This window comes from Polyodon spathula, chromosome 4, assembly GCF_017654505.1.
Source record: "Polyodon spathula isolate WHYD16114869_AA chromosome 4, ASM1765450v1, whole genome shotgun sequence".
In the NCBI taxonomy this organism is placed as follows: Eukaryota; Metazoa; Chordata; class Actinopteri; order Acipenseriformes; family Polyodontidae; genus Polyodon; species Polyodon spathula.
The window spans coordinates 75,791,243-75,811,312 of record NC_054537.1 but is presented as its reverse complement, the minus strand read 5'-3'; the positions used below and the strand labels follow the sequence as shown (position 1 = coordinate 75,811,312).

The following is a 20,070-nucleotide window of genomic DNA, read 5'->3' as shown; positions in this document are numbered from 1 at the left end:
TAGCAAAAGCACAACTTAAACTACTCCTTTCACACACATGCTTTTTCTTGCAAATTCATGGCACATGGCATTGTTTCATTTATTGCAATATGCTGCCACCTAGTGGACAAATAATTAGATCACAGAAGAACCAACCAAACAGTCAATAGCTTTTGAAAACAAAGGAACGTTGATACCAGAGTTCCTCATTTGGCTTAAAAGCAGATCTAGAATGTTCCTCTTTGAAAACACATTATCAAAACCGTTTATGCTGGTTCTGATGTTTTTTGTAGGTGCCGCTGAAATAAAAGAACTGCACGCAAGTTTTGATTTGGAAATGCAAAGTACATACCCAAGGAATGATATCAACACTGTGCTAACATTGAACTTTTATAATCTATCAGAGAAAACCAGATACTGAAACTTTTGCAAGCAATACATTTCTCTAAAAATACATTTACCAAGCATAGCTGGTCAAGGAAACACAGACTTCAGTTTCAAATATGTCAGATATTAGATCTGTCTTTTATTATTTGTTTTAACCCTTTCTGGTGTACTTTGTTTCCCCAGCAGTAAAACCAGAAGAATGCAAAAATGAAACTAGCAGCCATCACTGTCTCTTCCCACAATTATAGCTGGAATAGCATTAGAGTAAGCACAAAGTAAATTGATTCCAAAACTATATTTGAGCAGAGTGCCCCTGTGCTGTAGTTCAGATAAAGTAAAAAAAAAAAAAAAAAAAAAAAAAAATACCACCCTTAAAAATTGGTAGTCACACGTTTAATTTTGTCTGTGCCTCACAAATTACATAATTTAGATGGAAAAGTTATTTCCTTCACATTCCCCAGAAAAAAAGCCAATGTAATCCTCCAGTCACCATTTGTTTATTGATTTCTGATTACTTTTAAATTTGCAAACTGATTGTATAATATTTAGAAAAATAAAAAATTGGCAAAATATACCATGAATTAAATTACTACTCTTCCACAACATTTCTGCCAGATTTGGTTCTCTCTTTAAAGCTACGATTGGAGCTGCAGGTACAAAACACACCAAGGAAAGGGGCTCACTGACTGCAATACATGTTGGGCAACAGCTGGATTCCATGGGTCTCCCACTCAGAATTTCCTTAATAAATTAAATGAATTATACTATCCTGTCATGTACTCATTTTCACTGCAAGGTTCTAAAGTTTCTCATTTGCTTGCACTTCAAATGGTAATTTCTCTGTGCTGGCAGTTTCAAGCTTATAGCATTACTCTGCTTTGCAGATTTCACTTACCCTTCCGAAATTTAAGCAATATACCCCAATACTTTTGGCCACAACCACGTTTCTAAAAACACTTTCTAGCATTATGGTTTTGTGTTGTGGTTCTGGCTAGACTTTAAATGGCATAGTGACATTTTACTTTGGTATCAGAACAGATTAAAGAAATGCCCCTGATGTCAATTCTATTCAAGCAGAACATGCCGGTTTGATTTATGTGTATTCAAAGAAATGGACAATAACAATGGTTTTAGAGTTGAATACATGCTATGCTCCAACAATGCAGAATTGGGAGGAAAAAAAAAAGTCTTCTTTGGGAATTTTCAGTTTATAAACTTTTTGATTTCAGTGTTTTCAGTCTTGATCATATATATCTTGAGCCTTAAATAGAGAAGAATCTGTTCAAAATGTAGACTGAAAAAATAAAATCAATATTATGACCTTTCAAAAGCAGTAGGAAAAAAAATGGTTCTTCAACTTGTCCATGGGAAGTGCAACAAAATATGCTTCAAGTTACTTCATCTTCTATATATGGCAACAAGAGATCTCTGTTTTAACCGGTAATCTATATGCCTCGGAAGAGTTAATATTCACAACACCACAGCACAGTAAAGAGTTTTTCAGGGTTAAAAAAATAATTAATAAGCATACCCATCACACTTACTCAAATCCAGTTGTACACCCCTTATGCAAACAAGTAGGGAAAATATTGAATTAAATCAAAAATGGCATTTCATAGCACTTCATTTTAGCTTTCTTATAAGATTGCTCATTTTATTACATGTTAAAAAGTTACGTTTGGCACATTTAATACAGACTCGGAGAACAGTTCTTGAATTCTGTATATACAGACCCATCACCTACAGCAGGTAATGTCCCCATCTGTCAGCAAAGATCAACCTGATTGTTAAATGTACAAAGTGCTTTGTCACAAGGCTTCACAATGCTGTAACAGTGACCGAGGCACATAAGGTGCAATAGTGCAACAGCTTGAACACCAGGCAGCACTGAATTAACTGGACCGGGCAGCCACTCAGTGTGGATTATTGGCCCATTCTGTCTCCTGCTAGTTCTAAATCAAAGGCCTTTATCCTCCACATACTGCAATATTCAAAGTGTGGCGAGAATCCTTGAGATTGAGATGATGATAGAGAGCACGGTCTGTCCCACCCCAAACACCAAGGCTTCTAAGGGGGCCATGTTCTTGCCTGCAACCCGGTACACCCCCGCCACTGCTGCACCTAGAAGGAAAGCAACATTATCAGTGGATATTTTGAGAAGAGTGAAAGCAGGACAATGGTTACACAAGCCACAGCATGCAGAATAGCATCACAAATCAAACAAGTGATTCAATCAGAAGCAAGAAAGTTTTCAAAAAACAGCCTTTGATAGCTCAGCCCAGTGAAAGTACTGTGAAAAATCAGGTTAGTGTGATGTACAATAGCCCCCTATGTGAAATGTCCATGAATAATTTCTTCAAAACCAAACAAACATTTCCAACATACAGCATTCAGCACACTGGCGATAACACAAAACCATAGGTAAATAAAATTGGGGGGGGTGGGGGGGGTGGGGGGACCTGACTGGTTATGAAGATGCAGGTTCTGAAACCCGTTACTAGATTTACAGAATCCCCCTCCCTCACCCAAAACAATAATATGTGCCTATTCCTAGAAAAAACAAATGTGTGCACCAGGAAAAAACTTAGCAGCTCACTTATGCAGGGCTTCTGTCATGTCCATGATAATGCAATACAAAGTTACTATTGGCCAATTAGCCAACTAATCCATCCAATTATCTGTCAAAATTTACAGTGCATTGATGAGAAGACTGGTATCAATATACCCTGTCCTGGCAATCCTCCTGACCTATCCTCCTGACCTACCTATTTACATCCACTGCCCTAAATCCTTGTGCTTACTTTATATTGGTGTATCAGTCCTGCTCAACAAGCTGAAGAAACATTTCCCAAACAGACAAGTCAACATTGCCCTGGGATTTCCAGCAGGGCAGAGGGGTTCCAGCAGTGAACTAAAAAAGCATCAAAAACAACACAACCTAGAACAGATGTGAATAGAATAAAAACACATCTATGAAAGTCATGTTTAACCTGTTGTTTGGTAGTTTAGAGTTCAGCTCTGGAACAACAAATCTACTGGAGTTAATACAACTAAAACAAAAGGCTGGCAACATGCCCCTTTTCTGGTACTATAAATACCAGGTATGAAGTGAAGTTCAAATTCTGTTCCATTGTGGGAAAGCAAAACATCAAAAAAACATGTGCTAATAAAAGTTTAGTATGTTACAAAAACAAATGTGCCAAAATGTAGGCTATGTAATGTAATTGATGAACTTTCTATCCATGACTAGTGGGAGTCAATTATATAAAATCAACCCTACATGGTATAAATACTGCCAGGTCTACTGCCATTGCTCAGCCCAATACACAAATTGTAATTATAATCATTTCAGGTGTAATATCTGTATGATTCAGTCTGATTAACTGCTACAGTAGTAGTACAGCAATTTTTCTGGTCTTCTTTATTTCTTTGCAAAATAGGATTACATCCCACAGTACATCTGTTTGAAGAAAGCAGTAGGCACTCTTCAAATTTAGTTCCCTGATCTTAATTGGACTCTAAGGTCAACTTACATGTTCTCAAAAACAACACACACCCCAAAACTGCATGCACTGTAAAAATTGGCTAAATATTGTTGAATCAATTATTTTCAACAGGCACACATTTCTGAAGCAGAGAAAAACAAAACATTCAACATCATATTATTGCATTAGTAAAACACCCCTATGGACATAATGTAAGGGGAATGGCATCTCATGATCTGTATCTTTGAACGGGTTAACCTTTCAGACTGTGATCATGTAAACACGGTCATACTGAAGTGTCACTCTGGCCCTCGATAAATGCACTTCGATTCTTTGACTTACTGGGCCGCCATACTTTGCAGTACAGCTTGTTAACACTTATCATTGGACAGGGGAGGAACTTTACTTCACTGCCTGATTGTTTTTCATCGCCGAGACAGGCATTTAGTTTATAAAGAGCAGAGACGTTTCACAGCAGGACGCACAGACAAAAACAGGACAAAGCAACTTGTTTACAGATAAAAAAAAAAACGGGGAAACACAGTCAATCAGATGTATTTGACTATTTTTATATTAGAACATTTATTCTGTTTAAACAGGAGAGAGAGAGATTTTTGCAACATTTATAAATACCAAAAAGAAACGAGTGAATATAAGCAGATCCTGTTTCAGGAACTAAAATGTATCAGGTATGTTTTTTTTTATTACTGATAATAATGGAGTGAAGAACTATTATATTTCTATTTTTTTTTTTTTTTTTGATTAAACAAGAACAAAAAAGAGAGTAGTGTCCATTATTGCTTATAAAGACAATGAGAATAAAACATTTGTCATTGCAATCACTCAAGTGAAACAATGTCTTGTAATTAGCCCAAACATCAATATTTTTCAACAAAAACTTTCAGGGAGTATTACAAGGTCAGTCAGGTCATAGACTACCCCATTTGTATACATGTATCTAAGCAGAATCAATAATACAAAAATAGTTCAACCCGCCCCCCCCCCCCCCCCCCCCCCCCCAAAAAAAAAAAAATACTAAATAACTAAATAAATAAATAAATAAATAAAACAAACTTGTATGGTTTCTCCAGTACTTTACAATGTGCCCCAGAGTGTTCTGAGTGTTCTGAAAAAAAAAAAAAAAAAAAAAAATTATAGGAAGAGTGTCAGCAGCTGTCTACTGCTGCAGTGCAGGTAGGCTGCTGTTTATTCAAGGATTGTGTGGCACATGACTGGACAATTACAATGGATTGTATCATTCATGATAGTTAGACATCTTGAGATCTTGTCTGATCCATTGCAGAACTTTGATTTGCATATTTCAACTCTCTCAAAAACATTCTCTTTTGTAATAGTGAAAAAAAAAACAAAAACAAAAAAACGTTGTGCTCCAAAGCAGAGATTGCGTTAGAGCTGTATGCTTCCCTTATTTAATTATTGTATTATTTTTTACATACCTCTGCTGAGCAATAAAAAAAAAAAGCAGTCAGATTTGTATTAGAATGCCACCCTCAAACCAAGCCCATCACTGACAGTTACTGGCTTCTTTAGATTGGATGTAGTTGAATTGTAGAAGGCAACTGTGTGTGTAAAATTGATGGGGATACAGTATCTGGCTTTCAGACTCCACAGAATTAAATTAACTTTCATCCAGCTTTTATTTTGTGACTGTCACTTGCTACATCACACCTCGCTTTTGGCAAGAGCCCATTCCGATGCATCACTATGCAGTCAAACCACTCACCACACCACTGGAGCGAAATCATTGGTCCCACTGCTTGCATTTAGACGTCAACACCCAAAGAGCCATCAATGCTGTAGTAAATATAAATCTTTTTCAATACAAATAACAGCACTTTGTATTATTCCAAACATCCAACACACACCAAGTATTACATTGCTTATATTTAGGGCAAAAAAAGCTGAATTAGTATTACGTCCATCTGTCATTGCGGATTACATGTTTTGAAATGGACTAGCACAAGCCAACTAAAATGAATCATAACAAAAGCTAAATGCAGGAAGGCTCAGGCTTTTGAAAAGGTCAGGTAGCAGCAATTCCCTGTTAATGTATTTTACTTGCATTATGCCCTTGACTGAACACATGCAAGAAACATTTTTATAGGGTGTTGGAACATTTAAAACCAGTGCATGCACATAGATGGTTCTCATAATCCCATAAAAAAGTGCAAGGTTATAATGAAATGTATTGTGAACTGTATAGGAAACTAGGAGTGGAGAATCAAAATGACAGATTGGTGCAAAAATACAATTTTTATGTTCAAATGTAGACTGTGAAAGACAGACCTGAGTCAGTGAAATAGTTCAATGAACTGTACAATTTAAATATTAGTAAATACACTATTTAACAGAGTAGGCACTAATTTACAGTTTACCGATTCTATCCATGTGACATTTTAGATGCATTATATTGAGTGGAATACTAATATACAAATTAAGTGGAGCAACAATCCATTTGGCTAAAAACATTGGCTAATAGTCAAAAGAAATATGTTTATTTATGCATGGAGGGGGGGTGGTCTGTAACAACAAAACCAGACAAAAAGACTACGGGTCTAGCAACTCATGGAATTCCAACACATACAAGCATACAATCTATTAATCACAACAGTTTAATCCAGCAAAACAAAGTATTTGCTCACATACCATGAAGAGTAAACTAAAGATCTGAAACAGTGGCAATCCATCAATACCAACGTAAATGCTATGTTTAACTTTTACTAGAACCATTAAAACTCGGTGTGGCAGAGCAGAGCTCTGCCCTTTATCAATTGGCAGGGATGGGGTTAAATTCCCCTACCTGCCTGGGTTTATTGTGTTCAGGTGGCTGGGGTTGATTACAGTAATTAACGATCAATCAGCACCCAGCCACCTGACAAAAAAGGAGGACTCAGCTTCCTATTAAAGAGAGGAGGGAGCTGAGGAAGCAAGCTGGTGTTTGTGCTTGCTGTGTTTTTTGGTTTGCTGTTTTGTGGGTTTTTTTTTTTTTTGTATTTTCTGATCCAGTGAAGGCATCGCCCAACCTGGAAACCTTTATTTTTGTAAGTCTTGTTCTGTGTCTTTACTTTGTGCTTATTTATAATAAAAGTAGTATTTTTTTTGAACTGCAGTCTGTCTCTGGGCCTCTATCCACTCGCCAGCCTGTCACACTTGGTGTCAGCAGTGGGATATAGCACCTCCAGGAGGCTCAGAGCAGTACTGCAGGTTTTTTTTTTTTTTTTTTTTTTTTTTTTTTTACTTTGGTGAGAATATTAATATAATATCTTATCTAATTATCCATAGCATTAACAACTATTGTTTCAAACTTGCAACGGTTAGTTCTCAGAACGTTGCAATCGAGTTCTGGCATTTTCAAGAAGCAAAAATCAAACTAGTGACAGGGATTCTGGCGGAATGCAAGCCAAGAGAAGCTTGGGAAACCCGGTCTTATATATATATATATATATATATATATATATATATATATATATATATATATATATATATATATATATATTATTTGTTCTGTTTTTAAGACTTTCTCAACCAGAGGGTCCCCATGTCAACAGTTATAATAGACAACTCGAGGAACTACACTTAATTATCTGTTGAGCTCCTTGATGTGAATGGAGGGACTGCCTTGTGGGGGGGGGGGGGGGGGGGGGGGATTTTTTTTTTTGGGGGGGGGGGGGGGGGGGGGGGGGGAGGGGGGGGGGGGGAGGGGTGTTTGCAGTTTGTTTATTTTTTATAATAATGAATTTCCTTACCAGATACCAAGTGCTTCTATTTCGATCATGGTCCAACAATATATTTAATATTGTAGCTGTATAACATGCAAAACAAAACTATTTGGTGACTAGAAATTAAACACTACAAGGTTTAATTTTCTGTGTACAGAGCATGTTTTTATTTAAGGTATGGTGCAGCTATTTAGAAAATAAATCAGGACAATATACCAACACAATAGTCTGGGAGTCCTTTGGGTATTTATGTTGTTGGCCCTAGCCACCTTCCTGCAGAGGGCAGCCCAGCCACAGACCTCGGGCTCTGTTGACTGAGACAGAGTACGTCTGGCACAGCAGCGGAAGTTCCGGTAAATCACGACTGACCGTTACAACTTGCTGCACCAAATGCAATCCGCAAAGGAGCGAACAACGAACCTAAAATCGTTGAAATTTTCACTAAACATACAGTAAATATTTGCACTGTTGAAAGACAGGATTAAATAAATCAAATTTTAACTTGACTTAGTTAAATTTATTGATTGAACGTCTATTCTGTACTATATTGATAAGGCCTCATGTATTGGAGTGTACAACAGGCACAGGAGGTATGTACCATATAGAATGACAGTTTACTTAATGTAAACATTTTTTATAGCTGTCCAATGAAGACATCACTTATTGATTTGTAATCTGTACATTATGTTGCCTTTAACTGCTGTTTGAAAATTATGCAAAAACTGGGCTGTATGCACACTGTACTTGTATTACACTCCCAGTTAATTATTTTAGCCTTGTCAAATCACACCACAATGACTTTCTTTTTACACATTACTTCTATTTTGGTATTATGTAAACATTATTTACTTAGCCAATGGCACACTGATGTAAAGTCTAACTGTTTAGCAAATTAATAAAATAAATGGAAATGCCCATCCCTAGCAGATACCCACTTGTGCTTGTCATATAGCTATGCCCCCTACACCCCCACCCCACAAGTCTGGAAAAATGAAAATTGTAAAATGTATCCCTCTACTTCAGTAAATAGGAAACATTTTATCTTTAAAAATGGCACACTTTGTACACACTTCAAGGTGCATCCATATGCGACTGATATCAAAAGAATCTGAGACAGTGAGGTGGGGACCATTGTCACATCTGCTTTCCAAGGAAGTTCTAACATAGGTAAGCATACACAAGCAAACAAAACACAGATGCACACATTTCCATACCAGACCACACATAAAGAACCACTATCCAAATAAACACAGATACAGGAACACTGCCAAACCACTAGTTTGCAGCTGATCCCCATTCAATAGCAACTTATTATGTTTCACCACTCAATGCTTTATTTTTAGCTCCAGTTCAGGTAATTGTTTATTTGGTATTAATATCCACAAACAGGAAGAATGTTTATATATGTTCGTTTTTTTTTTTTTCCCCGCCTGTAAATCTGTTTCCCGGTCCTACTGTATGTGGCTTCCATCTCTGGGATCTTTGGTATTACTGTGCCAATATCCTGTCTCTTACACCGATTTCATGAAAGACATAAATACAATTTAAAAAAGCTGCTCTGTACTATGTATCATGTGATACATCAGGTATGTTAATGTCTACTGAGCAACCTCATTTTCAAGATGCAAGGGATACTGTAATTGTAGATGGAAGTCGGTGTGTTAAACATTTAGTTTCTTGCCACTAAAGAAAACAGATGGCTCCCAACCACTTGGCAGATAGACATAATTTATTTCCTCACCAACTTACAGCAGGTTAGCAGGTCCCTTGAATGATTCAAGTGGTTAGTTACACTACATAGCAGCTGCACTGCCACCTGCATTCATCGTCTTTTTCGCCGATATACAATGGAGCCCAAAGAAATAATGAATACTTAAAAAGGGACTAATAAACTAAATAAAGAAATGATGAAAGAATGTTCAAAGATTCCAATGGGCCTCTGTAATCACTTTTTCTTTCTACTGATAAATCCACATGCAAATTAGGCAAGGTTTTTATTTTCAATTTTTTATGAAGTCCTCAATATTGATTCAGTCAAAGTTAAGAGGAGATCCACCCTCCAATTTATGCATTTTAATGGTTCTCTAGCCCCAACTTTTTTTTTTCTTACCGACAGGTTCAATAAAATCAAATTACTTTGATTACCATGGGACTTTACACAGGGATTCTGCAGTCTGATCACTAGAGACAAAAAATTCATCCATGCTGTGGTTGTCAATAGGTTTGACTGTAAAACGACCAAACAAAACACATAGCTGGCATTTCTGATGGGAATCTGCGTGAAATCAACAAATAGTCATCCCTTCTTCAGCGACTAATGATAAATATGACTATATAGTAATTGCATTTTTCCACTGTGAATGTTATAGGTTATGACCACTGTACAGTTATCAGACTTCAGCACAGAGGCATCCTTTTATTACTATGTGTCAAATATCTTGGGATTTTAACTTTTCTGTACAGATGTCAATTCTCTTCTGACATCAGTATGACAGAATTGTAACATCTAGTGTTCTGGGCAAGAGATTTCTTAGGCTGAATGTTATGGGGGGGGGGGGGGGGGGGGGTCTGCAAAAGTAGTCTTGAGTATTAGAAGCTGTCCATCCTCCAAACAATTTTAAATCAACTTTTAAAAAGGAGAAAAGCTGGTACCCTCAAAACACCCACACCAGTTTATTTCTAGGCTCACTTACTGGTTATCATTCCCCCGGTGACAGAGGTCAGGAATCCAACGCTGACCAGAATGAAGCTGATGAGCCTCCCTTGCTTGTGTCTCTGCAGCATGACGAGCATGAGAAGCCCGACTGCCCCGTGGACGAACAGCGAGGAGAAGAGAGCCCACAGGAAAACCCAGTACCACATCTCTGCAAGGACAACGAACAGCAGCAGCACATCAGTACAACACCATGGACATTCAACTGAATTTCCACCACACTCGAGACAACATGTTTATTCCTGAATCTCAGCATTAGATTTAAACCATTCAGGGAGGAAAAAATTAAAAATAAAGTCTAACCCTAACCCTAACTGGATTGCTAAGAAATATACAAGTATTCACAAACTGCTGCTGTCTTGCTAGACTCTCCAACTGAAAATGAAGCTTACAATTTACACATTCTACGACTTGAACCTTAGAACTGCATCTAGTACAAGTACAACCCAGTCTCCCCATCCCCATCAGACCTACCTCTGAATTAGGTATGGGCCCCACATCAAGTGGCATTGGTCATATAGAGGAAGAAACCACTCGCCAGGGCTGGAGACACAAGTTTACGGTATGGCTCAAGTGACTGAAGGAAGGGCTTTGAGATATTTACACTCACACACCAACACCTAGTTCTCTATAATGAGATTACCTCACACAACGGCTAGATATGTTTATTGTCATAATAAACTATAATAGGGTCATTTTAGCTCAAGTGTATCAAGTACGTGTACCATACTAGATTGAAGAAAGCCATGTGTGCAGACCTTACTCTTGTACTTCCTAAGTCAGTTCACCTTGAGTGTGAAATTCTTTTCACATCTTCTTTCTTATCATTAACCAGCCAGCTGCTTACCCAAAAGCAGTATTCTACAATACTATGATCTTTATTCTAGAGTAGTCTAAAGTAGGTGCACATTATATAATGGATAACCCTATGCTGATCAGTCACGGGTTCTTGTTAATTTTACAAAAGCAAGGTAATGTTGACATTGGCAGTGATGCAAATCTGTTAAACAACTCAGCTGATCTTAAGAGTCATTTCAGTCTTATAAAACATTACATTTACATGTATAGCAATGTATAGCATTTAACCCAAGTGAACAGACAATGCAGGCATGTTTGCAGCTTGTTGGGCGTTCCTGAAGCTGCACGTTTCAGGGTTAAACTGGTTTGAAATTTTTACGCACACGCTTTGGGTACAGATGGTTTCTGATCATTGTGAGATTAGCGGACCTCAGCACCAGTGGCTGCCAAGGACATTCTTTAGCACATATTGGCTGTCTGACCATCTGAATTAATGAAATCCCCATAGATATGAGTTTAATGTACTAACCAAGTGTCATCACACCTTAGTGTGACACAGGCAAGTTTGGGTGGCTGCCTCTACTATATCCCCCACCTCCAAGGAAATGCACACCAAGCGGGGTATAGAAAAGGCAACAGGAATAGTGCTTTGCTGCTAGAATTTGGGACCTGCACCTAATCCATTTTAAATTGACCTTGTACACTCATTTTCATTACAAATCTTGCTTAATGTTGCTACATGCTTAATCGCAAAAGCAAAATTCACAATGATGGGCAGAGACTGTTCATCAGTTTGACTGGCAGCAAAAGGTCTGCGACGGACAACTAGAAACATTGACTGTCACTAACAAGATTACGCCCTTTAAAGACACAGGAAATCAAAGGAGTGAGCGATTCGGCAGTTCCCGTCTTGGCACATGCTTGTTAAAGCAATAAATGTTGATTTGATCCGCATCCCCTCCTTTAGTTTTTCCTGCAGGGGAGGATTTACTTTGCTTTCATCCATGACAGTGTTTGACTGTGCCTTGCGTGTTTGTTGAAATGAAAGCATAAAGCAAGTGTAGTTTATTTTGATATGGTTTTTACGTGTTCTTTACACTAGGTATGCCAGTCTAGTCTTATGCAAGTTTGTGCACCCTCCTATCTTTTCAGGACACAATTAGTTAAATTCACGCTGATATTATAAGTGTAGTTCAGTTACGCCAAGAACTATTGTGTAAAATATTTCAATTTGAAATTGTGCAGCGAAATATGAATGTTAAAAGAAAAGTATTTCAACACAAATTGTTATAAATTGTTTTCTTCTGCTATTTCTCCACAACTATGTTTATCACTCTAAGAGTAGACAGGTGTCAGATGAACGACGATAACATTTTGTGTTGTGACTGTCACCCGGATGGCTTGGGGGCGACGTCAGACCAGGAAGAAAATGGACGTAGTACCGAGAGTCAAGCGTGGAGTGTTGTCATGCTTGCTGTTGCCAGGATGTGTGATGCTGTAAGTGAGTGGTGCTATGTGTATGACAGAGGCGCCATCTTGAGTATTACACAGCATGCAACACAATAAACAAGCTCTGTGAATAATCTACAACACTGTTTCATGTCAGTCAGGGCTTGAATTTTAGCAAGGGATTGAACATTTTCCAAGTTGCTCCCGCATATCTGCAACTTTTAAATCCTGCAGTGATATTTTAACACACCAAGCTACTGTATTTTCCACCCAATTTAGAATGCCTGAAACGCTAGAACAATCTAAGGAAGTGGGTGTCAGTGACGAAAGCACTCTAAGCCGCATTCTGAGTAGTTCTGGTTAAAATAAACAAATCAATCAATCAATCAATCAATCAATAAATAAATAAAGTGCTGGATATTATAAGTACTGCGAGACTATTCTCTCAGCCACTATATTTTAAGGATTATAGAAACTCAGTACACTACAGTAAGTAAACAGTTTAAAAAAAAAAAAAAAAAAAAAGATAAAAGTCTATCTTGGTGGGGTTTTGCAAACGGTGACTTTCGCTTTAACTCTTAAAACTCAGAACCATTCATGTTAGGGTATCAGCGCACAGAAGGTTACACAAATATTATTCAGCACCATAAAAGCAACCTATCTGGTTAAAAAAAAAAAAACCCCGATTGGCTGCTGCATAGGGGGATATCCCCCCAGGACACACAAATGAAATTCAAGCCCTGTCATTTTTGTACGACACAGTGTAATTGAGGTTGTATCTTTGTAAATGCATATTTGAGGTTTTATTTTTTCCTCAAACTGAGGGTGGTAAATTTGGGCTGCATCTTACATTCAAAAGGAATACAGTACATTCAACCAGACTATAGCAAACGTGCTGCTATAGGCCATTCTATGTAAAATGGCACATTTGTTACACTCAGTCATTGAATGACAAGCCCGTAATAGAATATACAGTGGTGGTTTATACAGAACAAATCATTGCAAAGTAGACAACCAAAACAGGGCTGACATGTAGAGAAACTCTATGAATTGTACAATAGACACAGATTTACAGTTTTACACCGAATTGCACTGCATTTCACAGGCAGCAACAATACCTCCCAGTCTGCAAAATGTTATCGTCTATAGCAGTGTTTCTCAACCTTCAGATTAGCTGAGCTTAAATCACCACCTTACCACAGAAAATAAAAACAATTAAGACTTACTGCCAATTAACAATGTTTAATTATCAATTACATTTAATTCCACTAGTTCTGAGAATTACACAGAAATAATCTAAAAACAATAAATTAAATCCCTGGTATAATCAACATGTAGATACATAGTATGTAAAATGTGTGATCTAATGTAAACCTTGAGCTTGGTGCCCAGCTGCAAGTTTTTCAATATCATGAGTGAAGTTGGAGCATTTCAGCCACAGAGCCCCACACCTCATTTCCAGAGGGGGGGGTGGGGGTTGTCTAACACCACTGAGCTAGACAACATTCTACATGTTAAAATAATAATAAAAAAAGAGACAATTGGCATTTCTGGCTTTATGTTTACGCGAGCTGATTGTAAGTACATCACTGGTACATTGTGCAAGTAGTTAATCAACATTTTGAAATAAACACCCCCTTTTTTGCTAAAATTCCCCCTCCCGCCTTCTTGGATGTAAAAAGGGGTCTTTGGCTTCAAAACGCCCCTTGAGGTGGGGGGGGGGGGGATAGGGGGCTGAAACACTGGGCTATAGTGACACCATATGACCATTTCCTTTTTGAGTTCCTCATTTGTTTCCTAAAATAGTTTGAAAATGCAATGTAAACCTTCCACTGCTTCAAATAGCACCAGAAGAACAAAATTGTGTCCTCACTGCTAAAGCTATCTTTGTTTAAAAAGACAGTGCTAGCCACAATCTGCTTCTCAAAAAGCAGATGTTACAATAGAGAAGTGATAAAATGATGTAGACACATTACAGGACTGACTGTTCTATAGGCATATGTAACACTGTCTAGATCAGACAGTTTATAGAAGTCAGAGCCAGTGGCACCCAATGTACAGCTGTGTACTGCCAGCAACACAAAATTGAAATGTGATCATTAGATGTAGCTGGTTCTCAATTCTTTAAAATGCATTGGTCATCTCGCTTGGTTAATGTGTCTGACACAGTCTACTTGAACAGATGAGAAGCTACTTAAATCAAGAGCTTTAAAATCAGATTTTAAAAAAATAAATAAATATTGGAGTAATTGCAATAACTACTCAAAATGACTATTTGAAACTACTTACTGTTTTGCTTATTGTTGAAACAGTTAAATGGGCACCATGGAATTATTAATTCTGATAATTGCTAATTATTCATTATCTATCTGTAATGCTGCACTTTGAAGACTGGATTTAGAAAGCCAATCAAATTGCCAGTGCAGCTTAACTGACATTGACCAACATAACTACATAAAAACTAATTTCATAGGTTGACTTTCAATTCTATCTTTAAAGTACACCCAAATATGTAGAAACAATCCTGCCGAGTCAACGCCATCAAATTGCTGATGAAATAATAAAACAATACAGCACAAGGCACTAACCACATTTTACAGTTACATTTCAAAGACGTATTCAATGCACTGCAATTAAAGTTGTAACTTTGAACGACGATTATTTCAAAAATACAGTCCTTAAGGAGCAATACTACTCCATCTTCTTGTTTCAGAGTAAAACATTAACTGCACTCCTAGCAGACAACTTGAATACCGAATTGATTCTGAATATCTGTCAGAACCCAATACATAATTCAAGCCTTTTATAGTACCATGTACTACCGGTCACACACAGCGGGTAGCAAAAAACAACGCGAGTGGACAACACACACAACAGTATGAACATAAAATAAAACTATAAGCAGTTTTGAAATTGCCTCTTAGTATTCAGCTACATTTCAATGGCACCCCACCACCAAAATTTGTTCTTTTTTTTGTTTTTTTTTTTTTTAGGGGGGGGGGGGGGGGGGGGGGGGGGGGGGGGGGGGGGGGGGGGGGGGGGGGGGGGGGGGGGGGGAGGGGGGGGGTGGGGGGGGGGGGGGGGGGGGGGGGGGGGGGGGGGGGGGGGGGGGGGGGGGGGGGGCATTTACACTGTTAACCAAATCATGCATAACAATGCGTGATTGACGTTATAGTAGCAGTCTCCTATACTACTCAACCAACAAAAGCGTTACTAAAAAGAAATACATGAAAACAAACTATAACTTGTTTATGTCCGGCCCCCTACCCCCGCTTCCTATCACAACGTCAATACAAATCAAACACCATGCAGACTGGGAAGAGTCCATCACATCACACTTTTAATTCCAGTGAGACTGACCAGGTGCTTCTAGTTCTTTGGCACTGCTTAATACTATCTATTTAAAAATGGACGCGCGTGAACTCCCTGTCGCCCATTTATTTCACACGAAGTAGCTCGCACAAACCTGCTAATAAAGGGTAACCTGCGTACAATTTAAAACAAATGTGGGTGCAGGCAATGAATTGATGCTGCCTTTAGCTTACCTGTGAAGTGCTGGAGGACGGTCCCGTGGACCCACAAGCTGAGGACTTGCTGCACCGACAGGTTGATGGAGTAATCCTTCATGTTTCTGCCGCTGCTGCCCGGGTTTCCACTCTTTGTCAAGTTGCTGTACAGGCTATACGGCTTTGATGAAGACATTGAGAAGATAGTGGTTTCGCCGCGGCTTCTACCTGAGATGTTTTTTTAGTTTGCCCGTAGCTCTGTTGGTGAGGGTGGGACAGGCAGCCTGTCTGCTCTTTCGCTGTCTCCGACGAAGCCACTGCAGACTGGCAACCATCATGAGGGCGGCAGGCAAACACAAACCAAAACCTCCCACAATTCCGTTAGTACAACTACACACCAGTTAAAGGGGTGGCAATTTTTAAAGGGGAGTGTAGAGAGACAACGGTATAGGCAAACCAATGAAGAAGAGGCTGTTTCTAATATCGGCATACACGACAGATCTCTAGACAAGAGTATGTTTATAGCTGAAGTGTGATGTATGACACAGGCCCGGTTTTGGGGATGCAACCGCATAAAAACAGTCTCGCGTTTTGATTGGTCCTTGTCTTTCACAGTAATATGACGTTAATACGCGTGGGAAAGCTTGGAGGCATCCGCCTTTTTCATATTATATATATATATATATATATATATATATATATATATATATATATATATATATATATATATATATATATATAACTAAGTAATGCAACATATTTAATATAAACTTGTATTTAAGATTCTGTAATATTCTTTTTAGATTCTGAAGCTGCAGGCCGACATGCAGAACCGCTCATTTCAAATTTTACCGTTTAGTTTACGAATGCAACGAAGCGTGCCTAAATACCCGGAAGTGTTGTGCAATAGTGACATTTTTGTTCAGTCAGCGCTCAACAGTGCCGTTGAATTTAGGTACGCACACATTGTGATCGGAGTGGGAGAGAGAAATTTGTTTTCCAGAACCTTTCAATTAAAATATAATGTCGTATTTTGCTATACTGATATGACAAACTATGGGTGACTACTGTATTACTTTATAGAAATTGTCATGTTCCATTTCAATTCGAAGATGGCCACCAAAACATTGTTATGGGATACACTCCTGCCTATTGGTAGGTGTCACTGAGCTCTTTTTATCAAAGCTGCTGATAGGCTATCTCCCCTCGGTGACCCTCTCGGTCCTGCCTCCCGAGGGTATTTAACCGATTCATTCATTTTCTCTTGTCACGATTGGTACGGTAAGACCTCTGTCTTGAATTGAGCCCTCTTTTCTCCTAAAAAGTGCTGCCTAAGCTATTTCTAGTTCCCCTGTACTTTGTGCTGAAAGCTGGCCGTCGCCGCTTTTCCCGGAATCTGGTTTAAAAAATCGTAGCCTTTTTACTCTATTTCTGACTATCAGGACCTGCTCGCTCCATGTGTCAAGCTGCTTCTTTCTGTCTGACCGTCTTAGTATGGTAAGTATGATTGTTAAGAATTGTGTGTGTTTTTCACCCTTTCGTGCTTCAGAGAGCACTGTTACTCCACAGAACCGGGCTTGCCTTGTCCTTGTTGTCGTGCTAGCCCAGCAGCCGCCTGTGGGCCGCGGTTGGGCCTTGTTTTGATTGAGGCTACGCGTCCCCGTGCTCCCACAGAGGACTAACTGCACTCCGGCTGCTTCACCTGGGCCAACCATATACTCCTCACGAGGCTTCCCTCGTTGGGTTGAGACAGATGCGGGCTGCGTGGGCCTTGTTTTTTTATATTTAAAAAAGTTTTTATTACTGTGTGTGTAAGTCAATTGCCCGCTGCGGCTTCAGCCCTGCCCTCCTATTGTATGCTACGCGCTGCTCAGGCGTGTTACCACGTGGTCAGGGTAGGCACCATGCACAGCTGCCCCAGTGTTTTTTAATTGGTGGCCACGGAGTTGCGATTACTTTCGCACACGTTGCTCCAGATCTCCGGCCTGCAGGGTCAGACCCAGTGGTCACGCGCAGACAGCTGTGGTTGTTGCAGGCGTGGGTGCCTGATGCTGATAAGGCCGCGCTGTTGGACGCGCCCATATCACCAGGCCACACCTTCAGCCCAGCAATGGAGGGGATCCTACAGCAGAGTCTTAGGGAATGCAAGGCGTTGAGACAGGTAGCTGCGTTGCTCCCTCCCCCCGCTCCGGAGCGGGTCAGGTCGAGCTGCTGGCACTCTGCGCAGATGCGTACAGGCACCGCCTACAGGCCTCATCTCCGGCGAGAGGCAGGACCCTCCCTCAGCATGGTGGATGTGGATGTAGCCAGCCCACGCAGCAACAACCAAGAAGATGGTTCCAGGGTTTCCGCCCTAGACAACCGCTGCCGCTAGCCCTGCCCCAGCCTTAGTCGTCCAACAGTGCCCCTGAAGGCTAGCAGCCTCAGACCCAATACACGGCACAACAGCTGCACTACTGGCGCGCTTGCACCTCTGTTGTGTGGGTGCTCAGACGACAGGGTAGCAGCTTCACAACACCACCTCTCCCTGTTTCGGGCAGGGATCGAAGGTGCCCCTTGTTTTGTGCCAGCAACTACTGGGTCTGATGGCAGCAGCGATATCATCCATCGAGCTGGGTTTACTGCGCATGTGCCTGCTACAGGCATGGCTCAGTGTGTTCTGGTTACATCCCAAACGCGACAGGCACCATGGGCTGATATTGTGTCTCACGTGTACGGCAGCCCTGCGCTGATGGAGAATTCCCTCTCACCTGCTCCAAGGAGTGCAAATGGGAGTGGTTTACAACCGCAGGGTAGTGACGACGGACGCCTCCAACTTGGGCTGGGGATCTGGACGTCCCTGCATATCAACATGTTGGAGCTGCAGGCAGTGCTCTTTGCTCTCCAGCGCTTCCTACCCATGGTGCGGAACAGACATGTGCTGATCTGCACAGACAATACATCAGTGGTGACGTACGTTAACCACCAGGATGGCCTTCGGTCCCCGGGGTTGCATTGCCTAGCCTTCAGGTTTCTGATTTGGGCCCAACAGAACCTACTATCCCTTCGGGCATGGAGAATCGGGCAGCGGACCTCCTCTCGAGGGAGGGCCCTCATCCATCAGAGTGGCAGCTCCACCCTCAGAAAATAAATGATTGTAGTAGTTTTTCTTTTACCATACCCTTTCTCGCTCTGTGTCCCCAAACACAACCTTCTCTCACACTCATCTTCCCCAATCCTCCCGGTCTTTTCCCAGCATCCCCTTGTATGCCCTTTCTTCCCCCTATGAACAGTCTAATTAGTTTATTAACCCCTTGATGATCTGTTTATACTTGTGTAGATCAGAATGATGTATTCGTACACTTAATAATATGGATTCAAACTGAATAAAGATTGATGTAATTGCATTGAGTTTATTCCTTGTATACTTTTGTATATTCCTTGTATGTAAAATATTATTAAATAACTAGTGTGTGTTAGTTTGTTTGTATGAGGGAAATAATTAATATACAAAAGATTGTGTAACTACTGTTCTGACAAAGGACAATTTCTTTGACCGTCAGCATTTCTTGTAAATTTTTGCCTTACGTTTTTTCTTTTTGTTTTTTTTACAAATAAAGATTACTGAGAGCTACAGTGATGAAGGTGTGTGATCCTATTGACTGTTCTGAATCTGTCCTTGCAACATATTGGCACCCTGCCTGTTTCGATACTGTGGCACATGCACATTTTGGAGAAAGCAAAAAGAAAGAAATTATACACATAATGGGAACCAACCCTCACTAAGAAATCAAAGATTTTATTGACAAGTCACTATCTCAACATTGTTAATTGTTACAGATTAACTGTCTTAAAAGGGGCAATTGATCCAGTGTGTTCAAACTTTTGTTAAGTGATTTTTTTAGCGACTACAGCTAGGCATGCTGGTACTGTAAAACAGGGAAGTAGTTTTTCTGGCATTCCTTTGAGGGATCTATACTTGCTGTTTCAAGTTCTAGATGCTGACTTGATATTTTCAATTCTATGGAAACTCT

The 20,070-nt window shown here is 39.8% G+C and overlaps 1 protein-coding gene across 3 annotated transcripts; it reads right to left on the bottom strand.

Moving 5' to 3' along the window:
• Positions 1-695: 695 nt before the first annotated feature.
• Positions 696-16,589, bottom strand: LOC121314862 (transmembrane protein 170B-like). 3 transcript variants are annotated; one of them, XR_005950168.1, is made up of 5 exons: positions 16,097-16,589; positions 10,285-10,455; positions 5,596-5,666; positions 4,926-4,968; positions 2,402-2,487 (listed from the first exon to the last, which is right to left on the bottom strand). XR_005950168.1 is itself a non-coding variant. In XM_041248576.1 (3 exons), exons 1-3 carry the CDS (start codon positions 16,251-16,253, stop codon positions 2,357-2,359), a joined length of 459 nt encoding a protein of 152 aa, XP_041104510.1. In that variant the 5' UTR covers positions 16,254-16,589; the 3' UTR covers positions 696-2,356. The 3 variants fall into 3 exon arrangements, 2 of the variants coding, with proteins under 2 accessions (XP_041104510.1, XP_041104512.1); XM_041248576.1 differs by lacking the exons at positions 4,926-4,968; positions 5,596-5,666 and having other exon boundaries at positions 696-2,487; XM_041248578.1 differs by lacking the exons at positions 2,402-2,487; positions 4,926-4,968 and having other exon boundaries at positions 5,079-5,666.
• Positions 16,590-20,070: the final 3,481 nt, after the last annotated feature.